The sequence below is a fragment of the Lytechinus pictus genome, chromosome 7 (genome assembly GCF_037042905.1).
Source record: "Lytechinus pictus isolate F3 Inbred chromosome 7, Lp3.0, whole genome shotgun sequence".
In the NCBI taxonomy this organism is placed as follows: Eukaryota; Metazoa; Echinodermata; class Echinoidea; order Temnopleuroida; family Toxopneustidae; genus Lytechinus; species Lytechinus pictus.
The window spans coordinates 578,984-601,272 of NC_087251.1; the positions used below are offsets into that span (position 1 = coordinate 578,984).

The 22,289-nt window shown below is 37.2% G+C and overlaps 1 protein-coding gene across 1 annotated transcript; it reads right to left on the reverse strand.

Moving 5' to 3' along the window:
• Window positions 1-6,826: 6,826 nt before the first annotated feature.
• LOC135154675 (signal recognition particle 9 kDa protein-like) lies at window positions 6,827-21,307 on the reverse strand. The gene is made up of 3 exons (XM_064101540.1): window positions 21,143-21,307; window positions 13,674-13,742; window positions 6,827-10,851 (listed from the first exon to the last, which is right to left on the reverse strand). Exons 1-3 carry the CDS (start codon window positions 21,212-21,214, stop codon window positions 10,762-10,764), a joined length of 231 nt encoding a protein of 76 aa, XP_063957610.1. The 5' UTR covers window positions 21,215-21,307; the 3' UTR covers window positions 6,827-10,761.
• Between the last annotated feature and the right edge of the window lie 982 nt (window positions 21,308-22,289).

Sequence of the window (22,289 nt, forward strand, 5' to 3'; positions counted from 1 at the left end):
AAAGTGACCATCAAAGAAGAAGTGACCATCAAATAAAAAGTGACCAACAAAAAAGTGACCATCAAATTAAAAGTGACCATCAAATAAAAAGTGACCATCAAATAAAAAGCGACCATCAAATAAAAAGTGAGCATCAAATGAAAAGTGAGCATCAAATAAAAAGTGACCATCAAATAAAAAGTGACTGTCAAAGAAGTGATGATCAGATAAAAAGTGATGATCAAATAAAAAGTGACCATCAAATAAAAAGTGACCATCAAATAAGTGATCATCAAATAAAAGGTGCCCATCAAATTAAAAGCGACCATCAAGTAAAAATTGACCATCAAATAAAAAGCGACCATCAAATTAAAAGTGACCATCAAATAAAAACTGAGCATCAAATTAAAAATGACCATCAAATAAAAAGTGACCATCAAATTTAAAGTGACCATCAAATAAAAAGTGACCATTAAATAAAAAGCGACCATCAAATTAAAAGTGACCATCAAATAAGAATTGATGATCAAATTAAAAGTGACCATCAAATTAAAAGTGACCATCAAATAAGTGATCATCAAATAAAAGGTGCCCATCAAATTAAAAGCGACCATCAAATGAAAAGTGACCATCAAATGAAAAGTGACCATCAAATAAAAAGTGACCATCAAATAAAAAGTGACCATCAAATTAAGTGATCAAATAAAAAGTGACCATCAAATGAAAAGCGATAAAAAAATTGAAAGTGACCATCATCAAATCTAAAGTGGCCATCATCAGTTCAAAAGTGGCCACTATCGAATCAAAAGCAACCATCATCAAATCAGAAGCAGCCATCATCAAATCAAAAGTGGCCACTATCGAATCAAAAGCAGCCATCATCAAATCAAAAGCAGCCATCATCGAATCAAAAGCAGCCGCCATCAAGTCAAAAGTGGCCGTCATGAAGTCAAAAGTAACCGTCATCAAATAAAAAGCAAGTAAAAAGTGGCCGTCATCAAGTCAAAAGTAACCGTCATCAAATAAAAAGTGGCCGTCATCAAGTCAAAAGTAACCGTCATCAAATAAAAAGTGGCTGCCATCAACTTACAGGTGTCCTTTTGGCGCGCACATCAGGAACGCCGAAAGGACAACATTGATTTGATGTTAGAAACTGATTTGATGATGGCTGGTACAGAGGGATATGATGCTGAAAATTGATATGATGATGGCCACTTTTGATTTACTGATGGCTGCACTTGATTTGATGATGGCTGGTACGGAGGTCCATCAAATCAAAAGTGACAGTGATCAAATTTTAGCCTTTCCGCGTTCCATAGGCAAATACATTTTTAGGGTGCTGATTCATTTATGTCGTCATGCAACGCGCATGCGTAGTCTTATTCCAAAGACGAAATCATGAATATTCATATTGATGTAATAAATAATTTTGCCCCCGCCCCCCCCCCCCCCCCCCCATTGGCGAAGCAAAAAAACCCGGAAAAAATCAATAGAGGGGGAAAGAGAGGAGAAAAAAAGAAGAGGAGGAAGACGAGTGAATAAAATAAGATGAGGGGACGACTTTGAAAATCAAAAGAATCTTTCATGTCACTATATAAAATTTTCGCTCGCGCTCGCATTATCATGTTCGTCAATATACAAAACATATTTCACCTCGGAAATCGAACTTTCATTATTTTGTATGATTTACAAATTAATTTTTAAAAAGTGCTCTGTAAAAATATCAGTTTCATGGTTTAAATATTAACATTTTCTGCTCGCGCTGCGCGCTCGTAAAATTTTGATTTTTCAGGTACCCATTATTTTCGTGTATTCCATATTTTCAAAATATCCCTTTTCAGGTCTGATTGTCAAAACGTATCAGCTAGCGCTGCACGCTCGCATTTTGATTGGCGAGTTATTTAAGTCCCAATATTGATTATACAACAAACTACTTAAAATCCCCTTTTCATGACAGTTTATCAAACATTTTGGCTCGCGATTTGCGCTCGAATTAATGGTTAAAAATATATTAACTGATGCATTCTATTTATAATTACAGAAGTGCTTGAAATGTCCAGTTTTCAGGCAATAATATCATCAGATTTCGCACCCTCATTAGGCATTAATGATTAAGATATCAATACATTGTTCCTTTTGTTTCATCTCGCGCTTAGCAAGAGGAAGATAGTCATCATTTTCATATGTATGTCCTAAAGATGTCCGGTCCTATATTAAAACTCATTGTTATAATAATGTGCGATCCATATCCACCTCACAATTTTCCTACAAAGTGCTTGAAATATAGAGCTGAAATTGACTCTTTTTTTCAGATCGGAATATCAAATAGTTTAGGCTCGCGCTCGCTTTGATTTTCATGATAAAAGATGTATTTAAAATGTCCAGATTCTAGGTCTAAATAAAACACGCGCGCATGTTTATTCAGATACTCAACTTGTTCTCTATTATCCAGTTTCAGATCACAATATAAAAAAAATTCTGCTCGCATTATTAAAGGACAAGTCCACCCCAACAAACAGTTGATTGGAATAAAAAGATAAATATCCAACAAGCATAACACTGAAAATTTCATCAAAATCGGATGTAAAATAAGAAAGTTATGACATTTTGAAATTTCGCTTAATTTCACCTAACAGTTATATGCACATCCTGGTCTGTATGCAAATGAGGTGACTGATGACATCACCCACTCACTATTTCTTTTGTATTCTATTATATGAAATATGACATTTTCCTATTTTCTCCCCCTTGTCATGTGAAATCAAGTTTTATTCCTCCCTGAACATGTGGAATTCACATTTGTTTAACATTGTTGTTCAGTCAATTTTACATTGTCAATTTTGTAAAAAATGAAATATTGTACAATTTAAACAATAAGAAACAAAAGAAATAGTGAGTGATGGACATCATCAACTCTCTCATTTGCATATCACTGAGTTGTGCATATAACTGTTTTGAGAAAAATAAACGAAACTTTAAAATGTCATAACTTTCTTATTTTACATCCGATTTTGATGAAATTTTCAGCGTTATGCTAGTTTGATTTTTCTCTATTTATTCAAATCAACATTTTTCTGGGGTGGACTTGACCTTTAATGTAGGAAGATCCCCTATTACTCATCCTTTTCATGATTTACAAAACTTGAATAGTGTCTCGTTCAGTTATGTAGGTCTAAATCTCGAAATTTCCGCTCGTGCTCTCAATTATTTGGTTATATACCTATTGTGTTTAAGTTACAAAAAGTGCTTAGAATTTCTATTCCTTAGGTAAAAATGTCAAAAATATGGCTGAAAAAAAATTCCTGCCCCCCCCCCCCCCCTATTGGGGAAGGCTGGATCCGCCCCTGAATAGATCTCTTTTAATACAAAGCTTTGAAGTTCAATTATCTCCTTATTCTTTTGTCTGATTTTGATGAAACGTTTTTTCTATATTATCAATTTTAATAAAAATTATCTTCGGCATGTTGTATCCTTCAAAATGTGTGCAACCTTTTGAGTTTGTGAGTTAATTGAATACTGCCAAATGGGAATTCTTCTTTTAATCTCCATACCTGTATATATTTCTCTATTTCTGTGAACCTTTAATATTTTTCACAAATATATGTACCTCTTATAATCCTACTGGGTATAGTGGAAGCCAGTAAACTATATAAACTTTGATTATGATTTTCATCATTGCTTACTCCGCATTAAAAATATAAGGAGAGATTTCACATGACAATATGGCCTGTATGAGGGCATTGCAAATAAGTAATTTGCAGTATAGGCCCAAGTTATTACAATGATGATTACTAGTACTCCCTTCTCTACAGAAAAACATCCACAAGCCTGGATGGAAAAAATAAATATCCGCGGTTCTTTCATAGTAATACAGACCTTGTTCTTTGAATATATCACTGCATGATCCATACCAATTAAGTGCAGGTATTCAAATACATGTATGTGATTAATTGCAATGTAACTTAATAACAGAGTACAGAAGTGATGTCACTTTATATTATTTCATTTTTATTTTTTTAAAGAATATTTCTATGAATCTCTTAGGGGAGCATGATAGAAACATCACATCAAAGGCCCTGTCACATCTTTACATGCAAGCCTTGCGTGTGAGTTGTGGGTAACTATTTTCGCCGCTACCCGCAGGTCGCCTGCATTGACAGTCCGGACCTTTCGTTTGAGGACGCGCACGCTTATTTACGACGTTAGTTGATTTTGGAAGAGACTTTTTTGGGCCCGTCATCATGGTCGTCCTGCAATGCAAATTGTGTGACATGAGATTTTTTTTTCGTTTCGCATCTGCGACGGAAACATTCAATATGCGTTTCGTGTGCAAAATTTTGATTGCTACTATGGTAACAGCGATATATCTCATTGAGGACGACTTTCCAAAGCCACATTTGACTCCTCCTAGAGCTCGAGAGGCCGCCCGGGGGGCCCACTTCCATTGATTAGTGGATCCCAGGAGCGACCACGCGTAAAATGGGACAGAGTGGGCAGGTACGTTACGTATAGGCCTATGTAACGTTATAAGGGTGTCAAAACGATGTTTAAAATGCTGACAAAAAAGGGATATCCAATACTTGTAGGGTTTCACAAGCCAAATTCTTGTTAAGAGATGCATTTTCATAATCTGGAAAAGAATTACTTCCCAGCTTGTTTAGGGTATTTTTCGAAACCCCATGGTCGTGCCTGGTATCCACTCATTAATGGAAGTGGTCCCCCCGGAATTTGAATCTAATCCCCATTTCTGGGGGAAGTAAAACATAATGCCCATTACATCGTGTGCGAGAGGCATATCGTTTGTGTAGAAGGAATAAACAAAAGAAACAAAAGAAACAAAAAGAAACGAGTTCAAATGTATTACATAATGGTGTGCACATATCAACTCACGCGAAATGTTCGGCTGGAGAGGTTGATCTGACCCATGAAATCAATTGCCAGTGATACACCAATAATCCACATTAAATGTAATATCGATTCGATGGACTGTAATGATCTATATCTAAGCCTTCATTCAGTAAGTTTTTCCTCACTCAATATGTACTCGATTTGTTTGAAAAACCACTTTCTTATCCATGTCATAATCTATTTTAGGTCTTCATTTCGAATATCTCAAACCATCAGTCGTAATATACATGCTATGTATGGTGCGAGTGTCGCAGAAAAGGATTTTGCACACGAAAAGCAGATCTGTAGGGCCTGTAACCCCCCTGTAACACAAAGTTTAGCATTGATTGTAGAGCAGTTTTCTACGTTTGATTCTATTGACTATAATGCACATTCAATCTTAAAAATCAAGTGTATGATTAAGCGTTAACTTTTGTGTTAGGGGACCCTAATATTAGCGTCCGTGAGGATTGCGAAAGGTCCCAAGTATCTCGCATGTACCTCATACGCAGTTGCCTACAGAAGCTCATGCAAAAAAGTTTTGACAATGCTCAAAACTTTGTTGTTGCAGGCAACTACCCGCAACTCACCCAAAAGGATTGCATGAAACGATGTGAAAGAACCTTAAGAATTTGTTTAAAGGGGAATCCAGCCTTGGCAATAAAATGTTGTGTTGGGAAGGAGAAAAATAAATTAAACAGAATGGTGAAAGTTTGAAAGAAATCGGACATGCAATAAGAAAGTTATAGCTGCTTTAAAATTGAGATCACAAATACTATGTAGATTTCAAATTGGCAACTGAGTAAGTAAATTATGACAAGGGGCAAGGACAACTTTCCCATAGGCCATGTACTTTATTATCAGGGATTTGTGGTTTTCTTCTAAGAACCCATTCCCCTGGGGCAGTAATCTAAATATAACCCAGGTAGTATATTGTTTTATGTCCTCATGAAAGAAAAATATAATTTGAAATAAAACTTTTGGGAAAAATGACATTTTAGCCATAATATGTATTGGAGTACATGGAAGAGTAGTCCTTGCCTTACATCACTATGACATCCCATATGCGGCCAATTTGAAGTCTCCATGGGTATAGTGATTACCAATATTTACAACATTAAAAATTTCATAACTTTCTTGTTTTTTGTCCAATATTGTTCAAACTTTCACCTATCAACTTGTCTGATTTTTCTTTTCCTTATAAAAACAAGTTTTTATATGGGTTGGATTCCCCTTTAACTGGGCCTAAGATATGCGCACATGTATGCTTAATTCGTCCAACTGAAGTAAATAGATTATTTACATGGTTCTTAAAAGTCAAGTCCACCTGAGAAAAATGTTGATTTGAGTCATGACAAAGAAATCAAACAAGCATAAAAATTAGAATATTTTGAATTTCATATAATAAGAAACAGTGAGTGGGTGATGACATCAGTCACCTTATTTGCATACAAGCCAGTGTGTGCATATAACTGTTTTTGTAAAATTGAAAAAGATCATAACTTTCTTATTTGCTCTGTTATTCCACCCCAGGAAAAAATATTGATTTAAATCGAAACGGAAAAATGAAACCAGCATAACACTGGAAATTTCATCAAAATCGGATGTAAAATAAGAGTTATGACATTTTAAAGTTTCACTTATTTTTCACAAAACAACTCTGTGATATACAAATGAGAGAGTGGATCATGTCCCTCACTCCCTATTTCTCTTGTCTTTAATTGTAATATTTCATTCTTTTTACAGATATATGACAATAAAGACCAACTTGACTGAACCATAAAATGTTAAAACAATGGTTATTCCAAATGTTCAGGGATGAATGAAACTTTATTTCACATGACAATCAGAAATACGAATATTTCATATAATAAAATATAAAAGAAATAGTGAGTGGATGATGTGATCAGTCATTTGCATAGTAGCCAGGATGTCCTTTAAATCAGTCAATATTCAACACTTTAGAGGCATATTCAATGTTCTTTATTGTTTAGAACCAAATTAATAATACATGGACAGCTTCAAAACATGATTAAACTTGGACACTACTTTGGCAATCTACAGTACCAATGGCCTACATATAGGTTGCATTGATACTTACAACTGACTACATGTAGGTCAAACTCAACAATTTGTAAAAGTAACATCTCCTGATTTAGCATTTATAAGGAAGAATTTGAATATTCAGTCACAATTTTATTTGAGTCAGAGACAGAGTGATTCTTTTTTTTTTTTTAGATTTTCAAAAATATTACATACACACATTTGTTATGGGTAAATGTGTATGTGTGTAACTTACTACATGTAATTCTGGCAAAATTGCAAACATTAAAACCAAGAAATGTAAAGAATGTATAACAAGAAAGGAAGATTGAAATTGATAGATCAAGAATTACTCTGTTCATAACTCCCAAAAAAACCCAAATGGAATGTTAAAACAAGTGGAACGCCTCTGGCAGTCTTGCCTGCATTAAGCGATTCAATCTTTGAAAAAAACTTTTAAATAATTTATTCACAAAAACACAATTCATATGTTAATAAAACACTCTATGCATTTACCCTAAATGACCTTTGACCATGATCACGTGACCCATGATTACCCTTTCAGGAACAAAATCCATGAACTTTTAGTTATGATGGCAAATCAACAATACACCCAACATGGCTAAAGTTAATTGAGATTAAATGACTTTTGACCATGGTCATGTGACCTGAAACTCACAGAAGATGTTAAATGATATTAGATTACTCTTATTTCTAACTTTTATGAACTAGAGCCATAAACTTTCAAGGTTATGATAGCAATTCTACAATATCCCAACATGGCCAAAGTTTGTTGACCCTATATGACCTTTGACCTTGGTCATGTGACCCCAAAATCAGGCAGGGGGTTCAGTGATACACCCTTATCCTCATTGCCAAGTTTCATGAACTCAATCCATAAACTTTCAAAGTTATTATTGCAATTCAACAATTACCCCCAACGTGACCAAAGTTCCTTGACCCTGAACGACCTTTGACCTTGGTCATGTGACCTAAAACTCAAGCAAGGTGTTAAGTGATACACCATTACCCTTATGTCCAAGTTTCATGAACTAGATCCAAAAAACTTTTAAAGTTATGACAAAATTTCGATGTTCATTCCCCAAACATGGTCCAAGTCTTTGACCTTGGTCATGTGATCTGAAACTCAGACAGGATGTTCGGTAAAACTTGATTACCCTTATGTCCAAGTTTCACGAACTAGGTCCATATACTTTCTAAGTTATGATATGACATTTCAAAAACTTAATCTTGGTTAAGATTTCATGTTGACGACGCCGCTGTAAAAGCGGCGCCTATAGTGACAAAAATTACCTTAACCAAATATGGGAGACACAAATAGACAATAATAATTAGTCATACATATCATTGAAAAAGTCAGTTTTAAAAATAAGATAAAAGCTGCCTGAAGTACAGTACAGCACTAGAGAGTGCTTCAATTATCAATGTTATAAGATTAAGATACAGTGCCTACAATAATTATTTGTACACTTCATATAGCAATGCAAAATGAGAAAATAAACTATGTTGGAACCAAAAAATTCCTAAGTTAGCCTTCATGAAATATAATGAATTATATATCATATGAAAGAAGGAAGTATAGCAGTTGTTTTGCACCTTGTTGGAAATTGTGATCGGTAACGCATGAACGATTATGAATCATGAAATGCAATAATGAATATTTTCAGACCTTGCTATGATTATTGAAGCATAGCGCGCAATGCTTCATTGATCATGACTTATTTCCTATTTTTCTGAGAGATGAGATTATATACTTTCATTTGATATTAGAATTCTTAATATTTTAGGCGGCTGTACGGATTTCGCTAACGATTTTAAACAAAGTGATGTCTGACTCCTATTGCCTCATTGAATTTTGTAAAATGGGTGTAATTGGATTAATTTTTCATTTCATTAAAATGGAAAACAATGCAACAATGCATATTTTCAGACCTTGCTGTGATTATTGAAACGTAGCGCGCAACGCTTTATTGATCACAACTTATTTCAATTTTACCCCGAGAGATGAGATATGCTTTCATTTGATATACAGTTCTTCATATATTTGTTGTTATTAAAGACTTCATAAACGATTTTGAATGAATTGATGCCTGACAGCTGTTGCCCCATTGACCTTTGTACAGGGGTGTAGTTAGATTCATTTTTAATATTTCATTTCCTGTCAAAATAATAAAACAGGTGAAAGGGATCTGAACTTTATATAAAATGAAAGCATGTCATCTCATCTCTCAGAAAAAATAAGAAATAATTCATGATCATTGAAGCATTTCGAGTTACGCTTCAATGATCACAAAAAATATGAAGATATGCATCATCACACTTAATGAATTATAATCATTCATGTGTGACTGATAACAATTTGCAACTAGATGGAAAACAAAGACTATACTTTTCTCTTTCATTTGATATATTATTCATTAGAGTTTATGAAAGCCAGGTTACAATAATTACACATAAAGCTTGTAGACACTGTATGTACCGGTAGGTCTTGACTATGTACATGTAAGTAGCTTCTGAAAATCGATTTGAGTCGTAAAGCGGACCACCACACCCAATTATAGTACAAATTCTATACCGGTACATTGTTTGACAAGCGTGTAATAGACATGACAATCTTGAAATTATTTTGAGGTTGTTTGTTTGGTTGAATACAAGTCTAGTCATATGCAACCAGAAATGCATGTACTACCATTTTAACACTGGGCAACTCCATATGAACAATGAAATTCAACTACATACCTTTTTCAAAGTTGTGTGCCTGATTTGTACCTTTAATTGCCTTCCACCAAAAAAAAAATTATACATGCATCATTATAATTTACATTTATTTATTACTAGTATAAACCCGGGGGGGGGGGCCACTTACATTGACGAGTGGATACCATGCGCGACCAAAAAAACACGTAAAAAGGATGTCTTTTTCAAGATAGGGCACGTTACGTACGTAACGTGATAAGGGTGTCAAAAACACAAAAATAATGAAAAAAGGGTATCTATTTCGCTAGGAAAGCTACGTGTTTAGGGTCAAATTTGCGGGGATGATAAAACAAAATTAAAATGTTTTATAAAGGATGTCCTTTTTGCCCCAACACTACGTGTTTAGAGTCCGATTTGCGCGACTGAGGTGTGCAAGGTGGGGCCGTATAAACCAAATGGTGTAAAGGTAAAACCGACGACCGACGGACCCATGACATAACAATGAAATATCGCTGTACTTGTTTAGGGGTTCATTTCAGGGAATACTAGCCAAGAGTATCGTTTTATTTCCAATACTTGTTAAGGGTAGGGTTTCAGACGCCAATACTTGTTAAGGGGTGCATTTTCAGAATATGGAAAATACGTGTTTAGGGTGCTTTTCGAGACCCCATGGTCGCGCATGGTATCCACTCGTCAATGGAAGTGGCCCCCCCGGGAGTATAAAGCTTCATTCAAACGAAAAATTTCTATATTCGAGAGATAATGTGACTTATTTCATCATTAGCCTGATGGGAGTTCTTTTTTCTTCTTCTTTAACACAAGAAGTTCAGAAGAGAGTAAACAGTAGAAATTAGAAACAAAAAATTGAAGGGGGTGGGGTCACTGATAAAATGTTTAAAGTTGTGCAATCTGCAAACTGTCCACTTGAAAATCTAACGAATTGAGCCATTCTAGAAAATCCACAGGTCAATGCATGCATACGACTAAAAAATAGAAAAAAATATATTGAATCTATATCCTCAAGATCCCTCAGCAGTAGGTTTCCTGCAGCTCATCTGTGTGCATCCTGTTCCATGTAATAAGATTGCACTGAGTAAGTTTAAACTGTCCTTGGTGATCTTGTTTGATGATGGATCACTTAGCCAACATTAGCCTCATTAGCTGGTTGGTAAACTTTTCCACCTTCTTCAAGTCTTGACTGTGTTCTGTTCTATATTGAAGACACTGCAAGGTATTCAATTCAACACATATTTGGCATAAGATAAAAATCAAAGGATTACATTATCCAAGAATACCTAAGGTTTCATGGGGATTTACCAGGAAGGGGTGGGGGAATGGCAAACTAAAATTTAATGATTTACAAATATTGGATCAGAAACTTTTGTAAAAAGGGTATTATCTGTGGGTAAAGATGTCATATGCATCCATGGTGCAGTTGTGGGAAAAAACAAAACATTTACTTAAAATGCTCCATTTTTTCAGAAAAGAGGACATATTGAGGGGAAAGGGACTGCTTCTGGAGTCTATTCATTCATTTAAAGTTTCTTTTCTGAATATTGGTCTGTATCATTTTATGCAGTCTTGATTGAAGGCATGTTAATCATGTACATTTTCTAAAATCATTTAGAGATAAATGTAAAGAGAAAACAAATGGAAATATATAAACAGTTATTTTGACAAATGAAAAATATGTGATTAGGAGTAGTTTTGAAAAAAAAAAAACCCAAAGATTGTGTCATGCCTTCCTATGACTACACAGCATAAAGACCCCCCCTGGCAGTTTGATATCACAAAAAAGCAGGTAAATTTAAATGTCTCGGTTAACTCAGCATATGACCTTTGATAGTACTATTGCAACATGTTACATGTTACCCCTGTTGCATCCATGATAAAAAAAAGTTTCATTGAAAATGGAGTAATGGTTCAAAGTTTTTTGTTAGAAAGTTATTCTTGTAAGTAAACTTTAACACATGACCTAAAATGACCTTTGACCGCATACAGGACTGTACAATGATGTCTCTCCAACTGTTATCATCCAAGTTTGATTGCCATTGGAGCAATAGTACCGTAGTCCAGTTATCGTTATTGTTATTGTTATTATCATTATTTACTGGACCAATATAAAAAAGTACCAATCCATCACATCAGAAAAACAATAACAGTATACAAACATGCAAAGAAATATGGCAGCAGCAAGTGGGTCACAGGGCACAAAAGTAAAATTCAGCACTGTTGCCCAGAAAATTGGGAATGAAAAGGAGGGGGAGGGGGCAAAAAATCAATTGGGAATATTATACAAATATTGACTGCGCACAAGGATGACTGTGTAAATTATTATCCCGAGGTGCTTTTCAATTCATACAGGCCCTTCTATCACCCTCAAGGCCTTAGCCGAAGGGTGACAGAAGTCCCGGTATGAAAAGCAATGAGAAAGTGATGATTTCCACTGTCAATCGAATACAGAGCTGTCCAGATTTGTTTTATATATATACCTCATTGATAATCACATAGCTCTAGACCCAAGGGGCCAGGGTTCCAATTTTAGCAACACAACATGTGGCCCTACCCTCAGGGGTTGCAAATACTATCAGAGGGTTTGATAGAAGAAATTGACAGTAAGTCAAAATCCTGGCAGTTTTGATCAATCAGTGATAACAATCTTAGTATGAGGTATATAAAAATAACAAGTGGAACGCCTCTGGCAGTCTCCCCTGCATTACGCAATTCGATATAGCAGCAGAGCTTCCTTTGAAAACAGCCAATGAATAATTATTCACAGAAGAAAACACTAATATGATCATAAAATATTATATCCATTGGCCCCAAAATGATCTTATGATCATGTGACCTAAGACATGTGCAAAACAACCATTCATACTTGATGTCGATGATTCATGAGCTAGATCCATAAACTTCTTAAGTTGTGATGCCAATTCAACACATACTCCCAACACGGCCAAAGTTCATTGACCTTTAAATGACCTTTGATCTTGGCCATGTTCCTGAAAAGCACACAGGGTATTCAGGGCTACATTGCTGCTCTTATATCCAAGTTTCATGAACTAGATCCATAGACTTTTAAAGTTATGATGACAACTCCACAAATACCCCCAACATTACCAAAGTTTGTTGACCCTAAATGACCTTTGAACTTGGTCATGTGACCTGAAACTAGCACAAGATGTTCAAGGATACTTGATTGCTCTTATGCACAAGTTTCATGAACTAGATCCATAAAATTTCTAAGTTATGATGACAATTCTTCAAATCCCCCCAATATGGCCAAAGTTCGTTGACCCTAAGTGACCTTTGACCTTGGTCATGTGACCTGAAACTCGCACATGATATTCAGGGATACATGGTTGCTCTTATGTCCAAGTTTCATGAACTAGATCCATAAATTTTAAAGTTATGATGACAATTCCTCAAATTACCCCAACATGGCCAAAGTTCGTTGACCCTAAGTGACCTTTGACCTAAATCATGTGACCTGAAACTCTGGCAGGATCTTCAGCGATACACTATTACCCATATGTCCAAATTTCATGAACTAGGTCCATATACTGTCTAAGTTATGACATTTCAAAAACTTAACCTTGGTTAAGATTTCAATGTTGACGACGCCGCCGTCACCGTCGGAAAAGCGTCGCCTATAGTCTCGCTCTGCTATGCAGGCAAGACAAAAATTACCACTGCAAAAAATATATAATATAAGGAACTTAGTAAATAAAAACAGCATCTCAGTGCTGGACAGTAGTATATTCATTGCATTACATCTAACTATTACAATGGGTATCATTCTGGTCACGAATAGGATTAAGAAAGATCGATAAGAAAGAAAAGTATAGGAGTTATGAGCCATAAAGAGATTATTGAAGATAAACACTAACGTTTGAAATGAAACGACCTTTGACCTTACCATGTGTCAGCTAATGCCATTGAAAAATAAGGGTCCCAAAATACATCACCCAAATTTATTTGGAAAGGGAGTGAATCCTGCTTTCCTGCTTGCAAATCCTAAATATGAAGAACCTGAAAGCACTTACCACTTGATCGTCTGTAACTTTCACTGACAATTTGGAATTACAGTGTCTGTACTTTGTAACGATTCGGACCTATGAACCAAAACACAATATTAAAAAGAAACAAAAAAAACATTTAACAATAAACCAGAACATGAACAAGATTTTTCAAAAGTGTATTTAATATACAGTACATCCCAGAAAAAAAAAACGAAACCATAATTCATTTGTACTCTTTTGCCATCATTATCATAAATTTGCTTCATGAGATGTACATCAATGGAAAGATATGCTTCTCTTCTTTCATTTGAAGCCCATCTCAACATTCATAATGTACGCATGACTGAGTTAGCTACAATGGAAAGTGGTGAGCATACCAAATCTCCATTTGCATGGGCAAATTATGATTTTGATTGAGTTTTTCTGGCTTTTACTGCTATATTCTTAAGACAAAGTTCATAACTCAAATATCTATCTTTTCTTCTTTTATATGAGACCTTATACATATGAAATATTGCATAGAATAATCGGGGGGATGGGGCACTTACATTGACAAGTGGATACCATGCACGACCCCAAAAACACGTAAAAAGGATGTCTTTCGGACGTAACGTAATAAGGATGTCAAAAACACTAAAATAATGAAAAAACGGTATCTATTTCGCTAGAAAAGCTATGTATTTAGGGTCAAATTTGCGAGGGTAAAAAGACCAAAATGTTATATAAAGGATGTACTTTTTGCCCCAACAGTCAATACGTGTTTAGACTAGAGTCCGATTTGCGAGAGGTGTGGGAGGTGGGGGCCGTACTAAGTCCAATGATTACTAAAGGTAAAACCGACGTCCATGACTATCGCTGTACTTGTTTAGGTGTTCAATTCAGGGAATACTTGCCAAGGGTATCGTTCATTGTTTCCAATACTTGTTAAGGGTAGGGTTTCACATGCCAATACTTGTTAAGGGGTGCATTTTCAGGATATAGAAAATACTTGTTTAGGGTGCTTTTCGGGACCCCATGGTCACGCATGGTATCCACTCCTCAATGGAAGTGCCCCCCCCCCCCCCCCCCGGGAGAATAATGAAGCCACACATGTAAATAACAAGGAATATGCATTAAAGGAAAATGAAACCTTTGGAACAAGATAGCTTGTGTGAAAACAGACAAATCAAAGACACAGATCAACGAAAGTTTTATAAAAACTGAATGAATATAAGAAAGTTATGAGCATTTGAAGTTTAGATCATTATTGTAATGTAGATCCTTCCATTGGCAATGCGACAAAGATGTGTGATATCACATGTGAACAACTTTCCCATTGCTTTTGTATATATTTCACTTAAAATGCCTCTTTTATCACATCTATTAGTAATTCATTAATTTGTTCTATAGGAGGGCTTTTAATACAGATTTGCAAAGAATATATTATGGATAAAGAGTTTGTATCTCCTTAAGAAAGAGCATAAAGAAACATTTTGGGGGTATTTTATAGTCCATCAAAGGGAAAGTTGTTCACATGTGACATCACACATATCTGTTGCATTGCCAATGTGAGGATCTCCACAGCATTAGTGATCGCAATATTCAAATGCTCATAACTTTCTCATTATTTGTCCGATCTTTCTCAAACTTGCTTTGATCTTATTCTTTGATTTTTCTCTTTCCACACAAACCCACTTGTTCCAAGGGTTTCGTTCCCCTTTAACTATTTCTATTGACCTAACTAAAGCTTTTAATGTATTTTTTTGCACCTTGGGCACTCTGCAGAGTGGATTTGGCGCATTACAAATCCCATCTATTATTATTTTATTATAGATCATTCAATTTCACTTTAACTATTATGGTATAAGGGGCATAGCAGTAGTGCTGACTTTGAAAACTACTATAAAATAATTATTCACAAAAAACACTATTCATATAATGATACAATACTACGTTCATTGACAATAAATGACATTTGACCTTGATCATGCGACCCAAGACTCGTGAGTGATACTTGATCACCCCTACATGTATATCCACATTTTATAAACGATATCTATGAACTTTGAAAGTTATGATAGCAATCTAATAATTACCTCCAAAATGGCCAAAGTTCAATTACCTTAAATGACCTTTGACTTTGGTCATGTGACCTGAAACTTGCATGAGATGTTCAGTGATACTTGATTACTCTTATGTCCAATTTTTTTTAAAACTAGATCCATACACTTTCAGAGTTATGATGGGTTATTCAACAAATACCCCTAACATGGCCAAAGTCCATTGACCTTTGACTTTGGTCATATGACCTGAAACTCGCACAGAATGTTCAGTGATACTTGATTACTCTTATGTCCAAGTTTCATGAATCAGATCCATAAACTTTCAAAGTTATGATGGTAATTCAACAGATACCCCCAACATGGCCAAATTCATTGACCTTTGACATCGGTCATGTGACCTGAAACTCACACAGGATGTTCAGTGATACTTGATTACTCTTATGTCCAAGTTATATGAATCAGATCCATAAACTCTCAAAGTAATGATGGTAATTCAACGAATACTCCCAACTTGGTCAAAGTTAATTGACCCTAAATAGCCTTTGACCTTGGTCTGTCGCCGTCAGATAAGCGGCGCCTGAAGTCTCACTCTGCTGTGCAGGTGAGACAAAAATCTCATAAGCCTTATTTAAATAGTGCGAGCACGAAGCGCGAGCTGTATTTTTTATTTCATGTATTATGTCCTAAAATCTAAACATTCTGGGCAATGTTTGTGATCCTAAACGAAATGTGTATCCAACTACTCTATAAAAAAAATTGGGTAAAAATGCTCCATGAGGGTATTTATGTGTCCAACCAACATTGGGCATTTCTTTCGTTTATTTATCGAGTGTGATGAAAATTTTGCCCATTTCTAAAGTAATTGCTGTTTATTTTTCACCTTTGTTAGAGAATTAATATTGAGATACATACATATCAAAATGCAATCGTGCAGTGCTAGCTGATCCATTTTGACAATATGATCTGAATAGGGACATTTTGAGAACTTTATGGAATAGATCTACAGGAAAATAGATACCTGACAAATCAAATTTAGTGAGCGCATGGCGCGGGCAGAAAATGTTAATATTCAGACCATAAATCAGAGATTTTTACAGAGCACTTTTTAAAAATCAATTTGTAAATCAAACAAAATAATGAAACTGAAAGTTCGATATCCGAGCTGAAATATGTCTTGTATATTGACTTTAAAATTTGATATTTCAAAAAGCTCCATATTGAGCAAGATATGTAAATCACCTGAAATGCAATGCGAGCGCGAGCAAAAATTTTATATATTGACATGAAAGATTGTTAAAATTATTTTCCAAGTCTTCCCCTTTATTATTTTATTCACTCGGCTTCCTCTACTTAATGTTTCCCCTTCTTTTTTCTCCTCTCTTTTCCCTTCTGTTTCTTTTTTTTGCTCCGCCAATGGGGGCGGGGCGGAGCTCCCTGGGTTAAAGTAGATCTAGACGGCTTGTTGCAGTTGATGGGTTAAAGTAGATCACCCTGGGCTACGGCCTGAACCCAGGACTCGTCCGTGTAATACTAGTCAAACATCATGAACATATACTCTCCAAAATGGGGTAGAATGTGGTCACAATAGCATTCCAAATAAAAGGGGAAAAAATAATAAATGCACTTACCTCGATTATATGGATGGTCTATCATGAGAAACTAATCCTGACATCGAGGCACAAACTGGACCCTCAAAAAAAGGAAAATTTAGACGTCTATGTCGCGTTTGTTTTGGTATCGATCAGCCATTTTGTTTTCAATTTTGACAGGAGAACGAACGAGACAGAACTTTTCCTTTTTTTGAGGGTCCAGTTTGTTTTTCCCCTTTTAAGTTTTTTTTCCCCCGTTTTGGTGCATTTCAGGCCAAAGAGGGGTAAAAAAAACTTAAAAGGGGAAAAACAGTGGCTTACCTTATGCTTAGGCTGTCACGCAACTTCACTTCCCTGTTTAAATGTTTATCTGAACTTAATACAAGTCATAAACATATCCCTGTACAGATCGAGCTAGAACTTTGGTCTCTGTATTTGGTGAGTGGAGCCAACGGAGTTCAGCGGAACAACCAACATAACAGAGACCAAAGCTTTTGGTCTAATACCCCCATCTCACTAGATGGCGAATCCGCTGCGATCATCAAAAATCGACAAAGCGTGGTATAACGTAGCTTGATCGTGGCTTGATCTTTTCAATCTTCTCCGTCGTACCTTGATCTTTTCTGAAGCGGCAAGGATCGCCACCATCTTCCTGGTCGCCACAAAATTTTGAACATGTTCAAAACTTAAGTAGCAAGAGCGCGGAGGTGCTAAAGCGCTCCACAATCGAGTCATGAGCGTATTACAAACGACATATTCGTAGCTGTAACGGAGCTCCAACACATAAAGCTAAGTAAAAACGCATTAAAAGCGGCACCTATCGCCCGTGTTTTCAGGCCCGTTCCCAAGACAATACTGCTACGCTGCTTCCGTTTACAAGGCGACTGCCTTGCGCTCGACACGCTTCACACCGTTTCAACCGCGACGCTTTCTTCTTTGGGTGGCATGTGGCACACGTTCTCAGCCCGCTGCAGGCATTTGCGTTGCGCTTTTGCTGCGCCGCTGATGACTGGGCAGCGATTGCGCAACGGCCGTCCGCGCTGCTATAAAACGCCGTGCCAATGGTGGCGGATTATCACATTTGCAACAGATTATGAGGCGACACCACAACGTTTTTAAACATACCTCCCAGAAAAAGGACAAAAAAAAGGGAAAGCTGCCCAAGCTACCCCTGTTATGCCGGCGGTCCAAGAGGAAGAACAAGAGGTTATGGTGGTGGTAGAGGAAGAGGAGGAGGGGGTACAGGAGGATGAAAATCTTACTGCTGAGCCAGCTGGAAAGAGAAAAAAGACGCTCACATGTCTTGATGACGAAATGGGTTACCTCTGCAAAAATATATAAATTGACTGTTCTAAAAATAGATTGAATTCTAACCACAGTGACAGTAGACAATATCAAATTTTGTTAATGATTCGATCACTAATGTATTGATTGGGAAAGGCACTCTTTAGGGAGATTCTGGCATTGTGCCCCCCTCCCTTTTTTTATGAGTGCTCTCACATCAGTAGACTACTTGTCAGCAAATTTGAAAGGAATTTACCAAACAATTTTGAGTGACAAACTTTTGTGGTAAAAAATAAACAGAATATCAAAGATTTTTATGCTCTTTTATGAAATTCTGGATGCATCCCTCAGGCTCATCGACATCTTTTGAATGAAATTTTAATAAGTGACAGCCAGGATCGGACCCAGTATCTCTTTGGCCTCCTCCTTCTCCTGTCCTCGTATTCAACTTCGAACTGATGTTGTTGTTGAATGCTAAGATGTATAAGTCCAACCAAATTCTGGACATCCTTCTTGGTCGGCAATCGACTGAAGAATGTCTCATGTGCCGCGATTAATATGCCGATTGCTTAAAATCGTTTCAAGAGCCCATCATGAACGTAAACACAATCGCTCCATTCGTAGCACCACCGTACTGAGGTCCTAATAGGCGTATGAGCCTCGTTGTACGGTCGCTTTGATCGCAGAAGCAGCGCATCACATCTGCCTTGAATCGTGGCAAGAGAGTGGCATCGTCGTACTATCAGCGTATTACCATCGCCTTCAGCGCAGGTCGGTCGCAGAGAAGTTGCACATGCACTGCAATCGCCTCGCAGGCTTAAAATAGAATTCGAGGAAGAATCTGCTACGCTTTGCGGGATTTACACAGATCGCCTTCCTAGTGAGATGGGGGCCTAAGCGGAACCTATACTATACTAGTATAGTTATACGAATCATCGCTCGAGGTACTCCAGCCCTAGACAGCTGGCAGCCGTCTGTTTCGAGGATTTTTTTTTATTTTTTAATTTTTTTTATTTCTCCTCGTACACAGACGGCTCGCTATCGTGCAGCTACCATTAGGGGACTTACAATGCAAAATCCCCCCGTCGGGGCTCTTCAATTTTTGTCTTTAATGAATCAAACTTTTGAAAATTAACGCGTCCGAAATGCAAATTAATATTCCCTCTTGGCATTAATTGCCAAATAACGGGGAAAATCAAGTTAAAAGGAACAAAAACAGTGACTTACCTCGGCTGTCGCGCAACTTCACCTCCCTGTTTTATCCGAACTTAGTTATAATACCGGGTAGGCCTATATATAATAAATATAGGGCCTACATAAACATATGGCCATTGAGTCCCCTGTACAGATCGCGCTAGAACTTCGGTCTCTGTATTTGGCGAGTGAAAGTGTAGTTTCGCACCTCCCCGTTTAATGGTTTTCAAACATGTACAATCTCATCCTAAATAATTCACAACCTAAAATACTTGCATCTGGGCCTCCAAAGTCCAGTAGAAGTTGAATATTTGCCGTTTTGACACTTTTTTACAAAGTTTTAACGTTACACCTATTTCAGAATCACTCGGTCGCTTGATCAAGCTCAGCGCTGCACATAAGCAGTTGGTACGCGTACAGTACGTACCACCTAGTGAAGTGCAAAAAGAGCGAGTTTTTCTATGGTATCTTCAAAAAGATTTTTTCCCCTCTTTCAGCTTGCACCTAGTATTACGGTAGTGGTTTTTCACATTTCTTATTTCATTCAAACAAGCACACACATGCACACCCCACACACACCTTCACACAACAAACATCAACCACTCTGCACAACCACTACCGTAATACTTGGTGCAAGCTGAAAGAGGGGAAAAAAATCTTTTTGAAGATACCATAGAAAAACTCGCTCTTCTTGCACTTCTTAAACTGGGCGTTGTGGCGTGCGCCTATAATCCAAGCTGTGTGGGGAAGTTACAAATTGATGCAGAGGTTCGGGGTTCGAGCCCTGGTCACGTCTTTCGGATGGTGACGTTAAAGGTCGGTCCCAGACGTAAATAATCATATCTGATTGATACACGTCTGACAAAACTCAAATACACACACTTCACTAGGTGGTACGTACCGGTACTGTACGCGTACCGACTGCTTCTGTGCAGCGCTGAGCTTCAAGCGACCGAGTGATTCCGAAATAGGTGTAAAACTTTGTTTAAAAAAGTGTCAAAACGGCAAATATTCAACTTCTAGTCTACTGGACTTTGCTTTGGAGGCTCAGATGCAAGTATTTAGGTTGTGAATTATTTAGGGTGAGATTGTACATGTTTGAAAACCATTAAACGGGGAGGTGCGAAACTACACTAGCGCCGCCAACGGAGTTCAGCTGAACCAACATAACAGAGACCGAAGCTTTTGGTCTACTCCAGCCCATGCCAAGATACCGGTACCGACTTACAGGAGCTCCGGCGCCGACACGTCGGCGAAGCTCTCTCTGAGTACCGACTACCGGTACCGTATGCCACATCACATGCCAGCTGTCAAAATGGTATCGGTGATAACCAGCCTAAGTTTTTGCGTTTGGGGAAAGTTATGCTGGGCCTTTTCAAATTACCTTGCTTGGATCTGAAAGATATAATCTCTCCGCAGCTTTTACGAACTCCTCCCATGAATTTATGTAGGTCATCTTGTTAGATTAATGGTTTAACACTCCAAAGTTAGTTTCCCCTGTCCTATCTATGCGCCGGCCCTGATCCTCATCACATTGGTATATTATACCTATATACCGCGTACATATGTACACGGTAAATCATATCCAATCGATCGCCGGCCGCCGGCGCCGCGCCAGCTAGAGGGCAGCAACACACAAGCGTTTGGAAAAGGCTAATACGCAAATGAAGAGAAAAGAAAGAAAGAAAAAACAAACAGAATAAAAAGAGAGACGATCGTTAACAAGAAAAAAAAAGAACAACAAAAGAAAAGAAAAAGAAAAAAAGAAAAGGAAAAAATGAAAAGAAAAAAGAAGAAAAAAAAGAAATGAAAAGAAGACAGATACAGAAAACAGGGGCGGATCCAGCTCCCGCCAATAGGGGGGGGGGGCCGACATTTTTTTCAGCCATATTTTCCCCGATCGGCCGCTCAAAGTTGATTTTTGTTTGTTTCTTTGAATGGGTTGTGTTAGTGGCGTAATGAGCCAAAAAATTTGAGGGGGCTTGATCGGCATATGGCATAAAATTAATAAGAAGTTGCGAGCGAGCGAAGCGAGCGAGCAAAATATTTGACATTTTAATTACAAAAATCAAAGTTTGTGGTAGATTTTGATATAACCTGATAACATTTGAAAAATTAAGGCCTATATGTCACTTATCCCTTTCCGACGTGCTACTGTTTGGAGATTCCATGTTGAAGAACATTTGATGGTCGTCGCCTGGCAAGCAAAATGAAAGTGAGATGTCGATCGTTCCGTTCCCGGTGCCAGGTCCGAAGACATACCATGTCTATCCAACGAGCGTGCCGACCCCTGTGCCGACGGTACCGTTATTGTGCATGTCGGTACAAACTACACCAAGGATGGCCTCAATTGTCTGCACAACAAGATCGTGGACGTATATAGGAAATATAATTGCTGCTAGCAAGGGGCTGAAGGTCATCCTATCTGGCATCATCCACAGACGATGGGAGTCGCGGCACCATGCAATGAGAGGAGGATCGACTTCGTCAACTCCAACCTAAGGGATACTGCGAGGCGAAACTCATGGGGT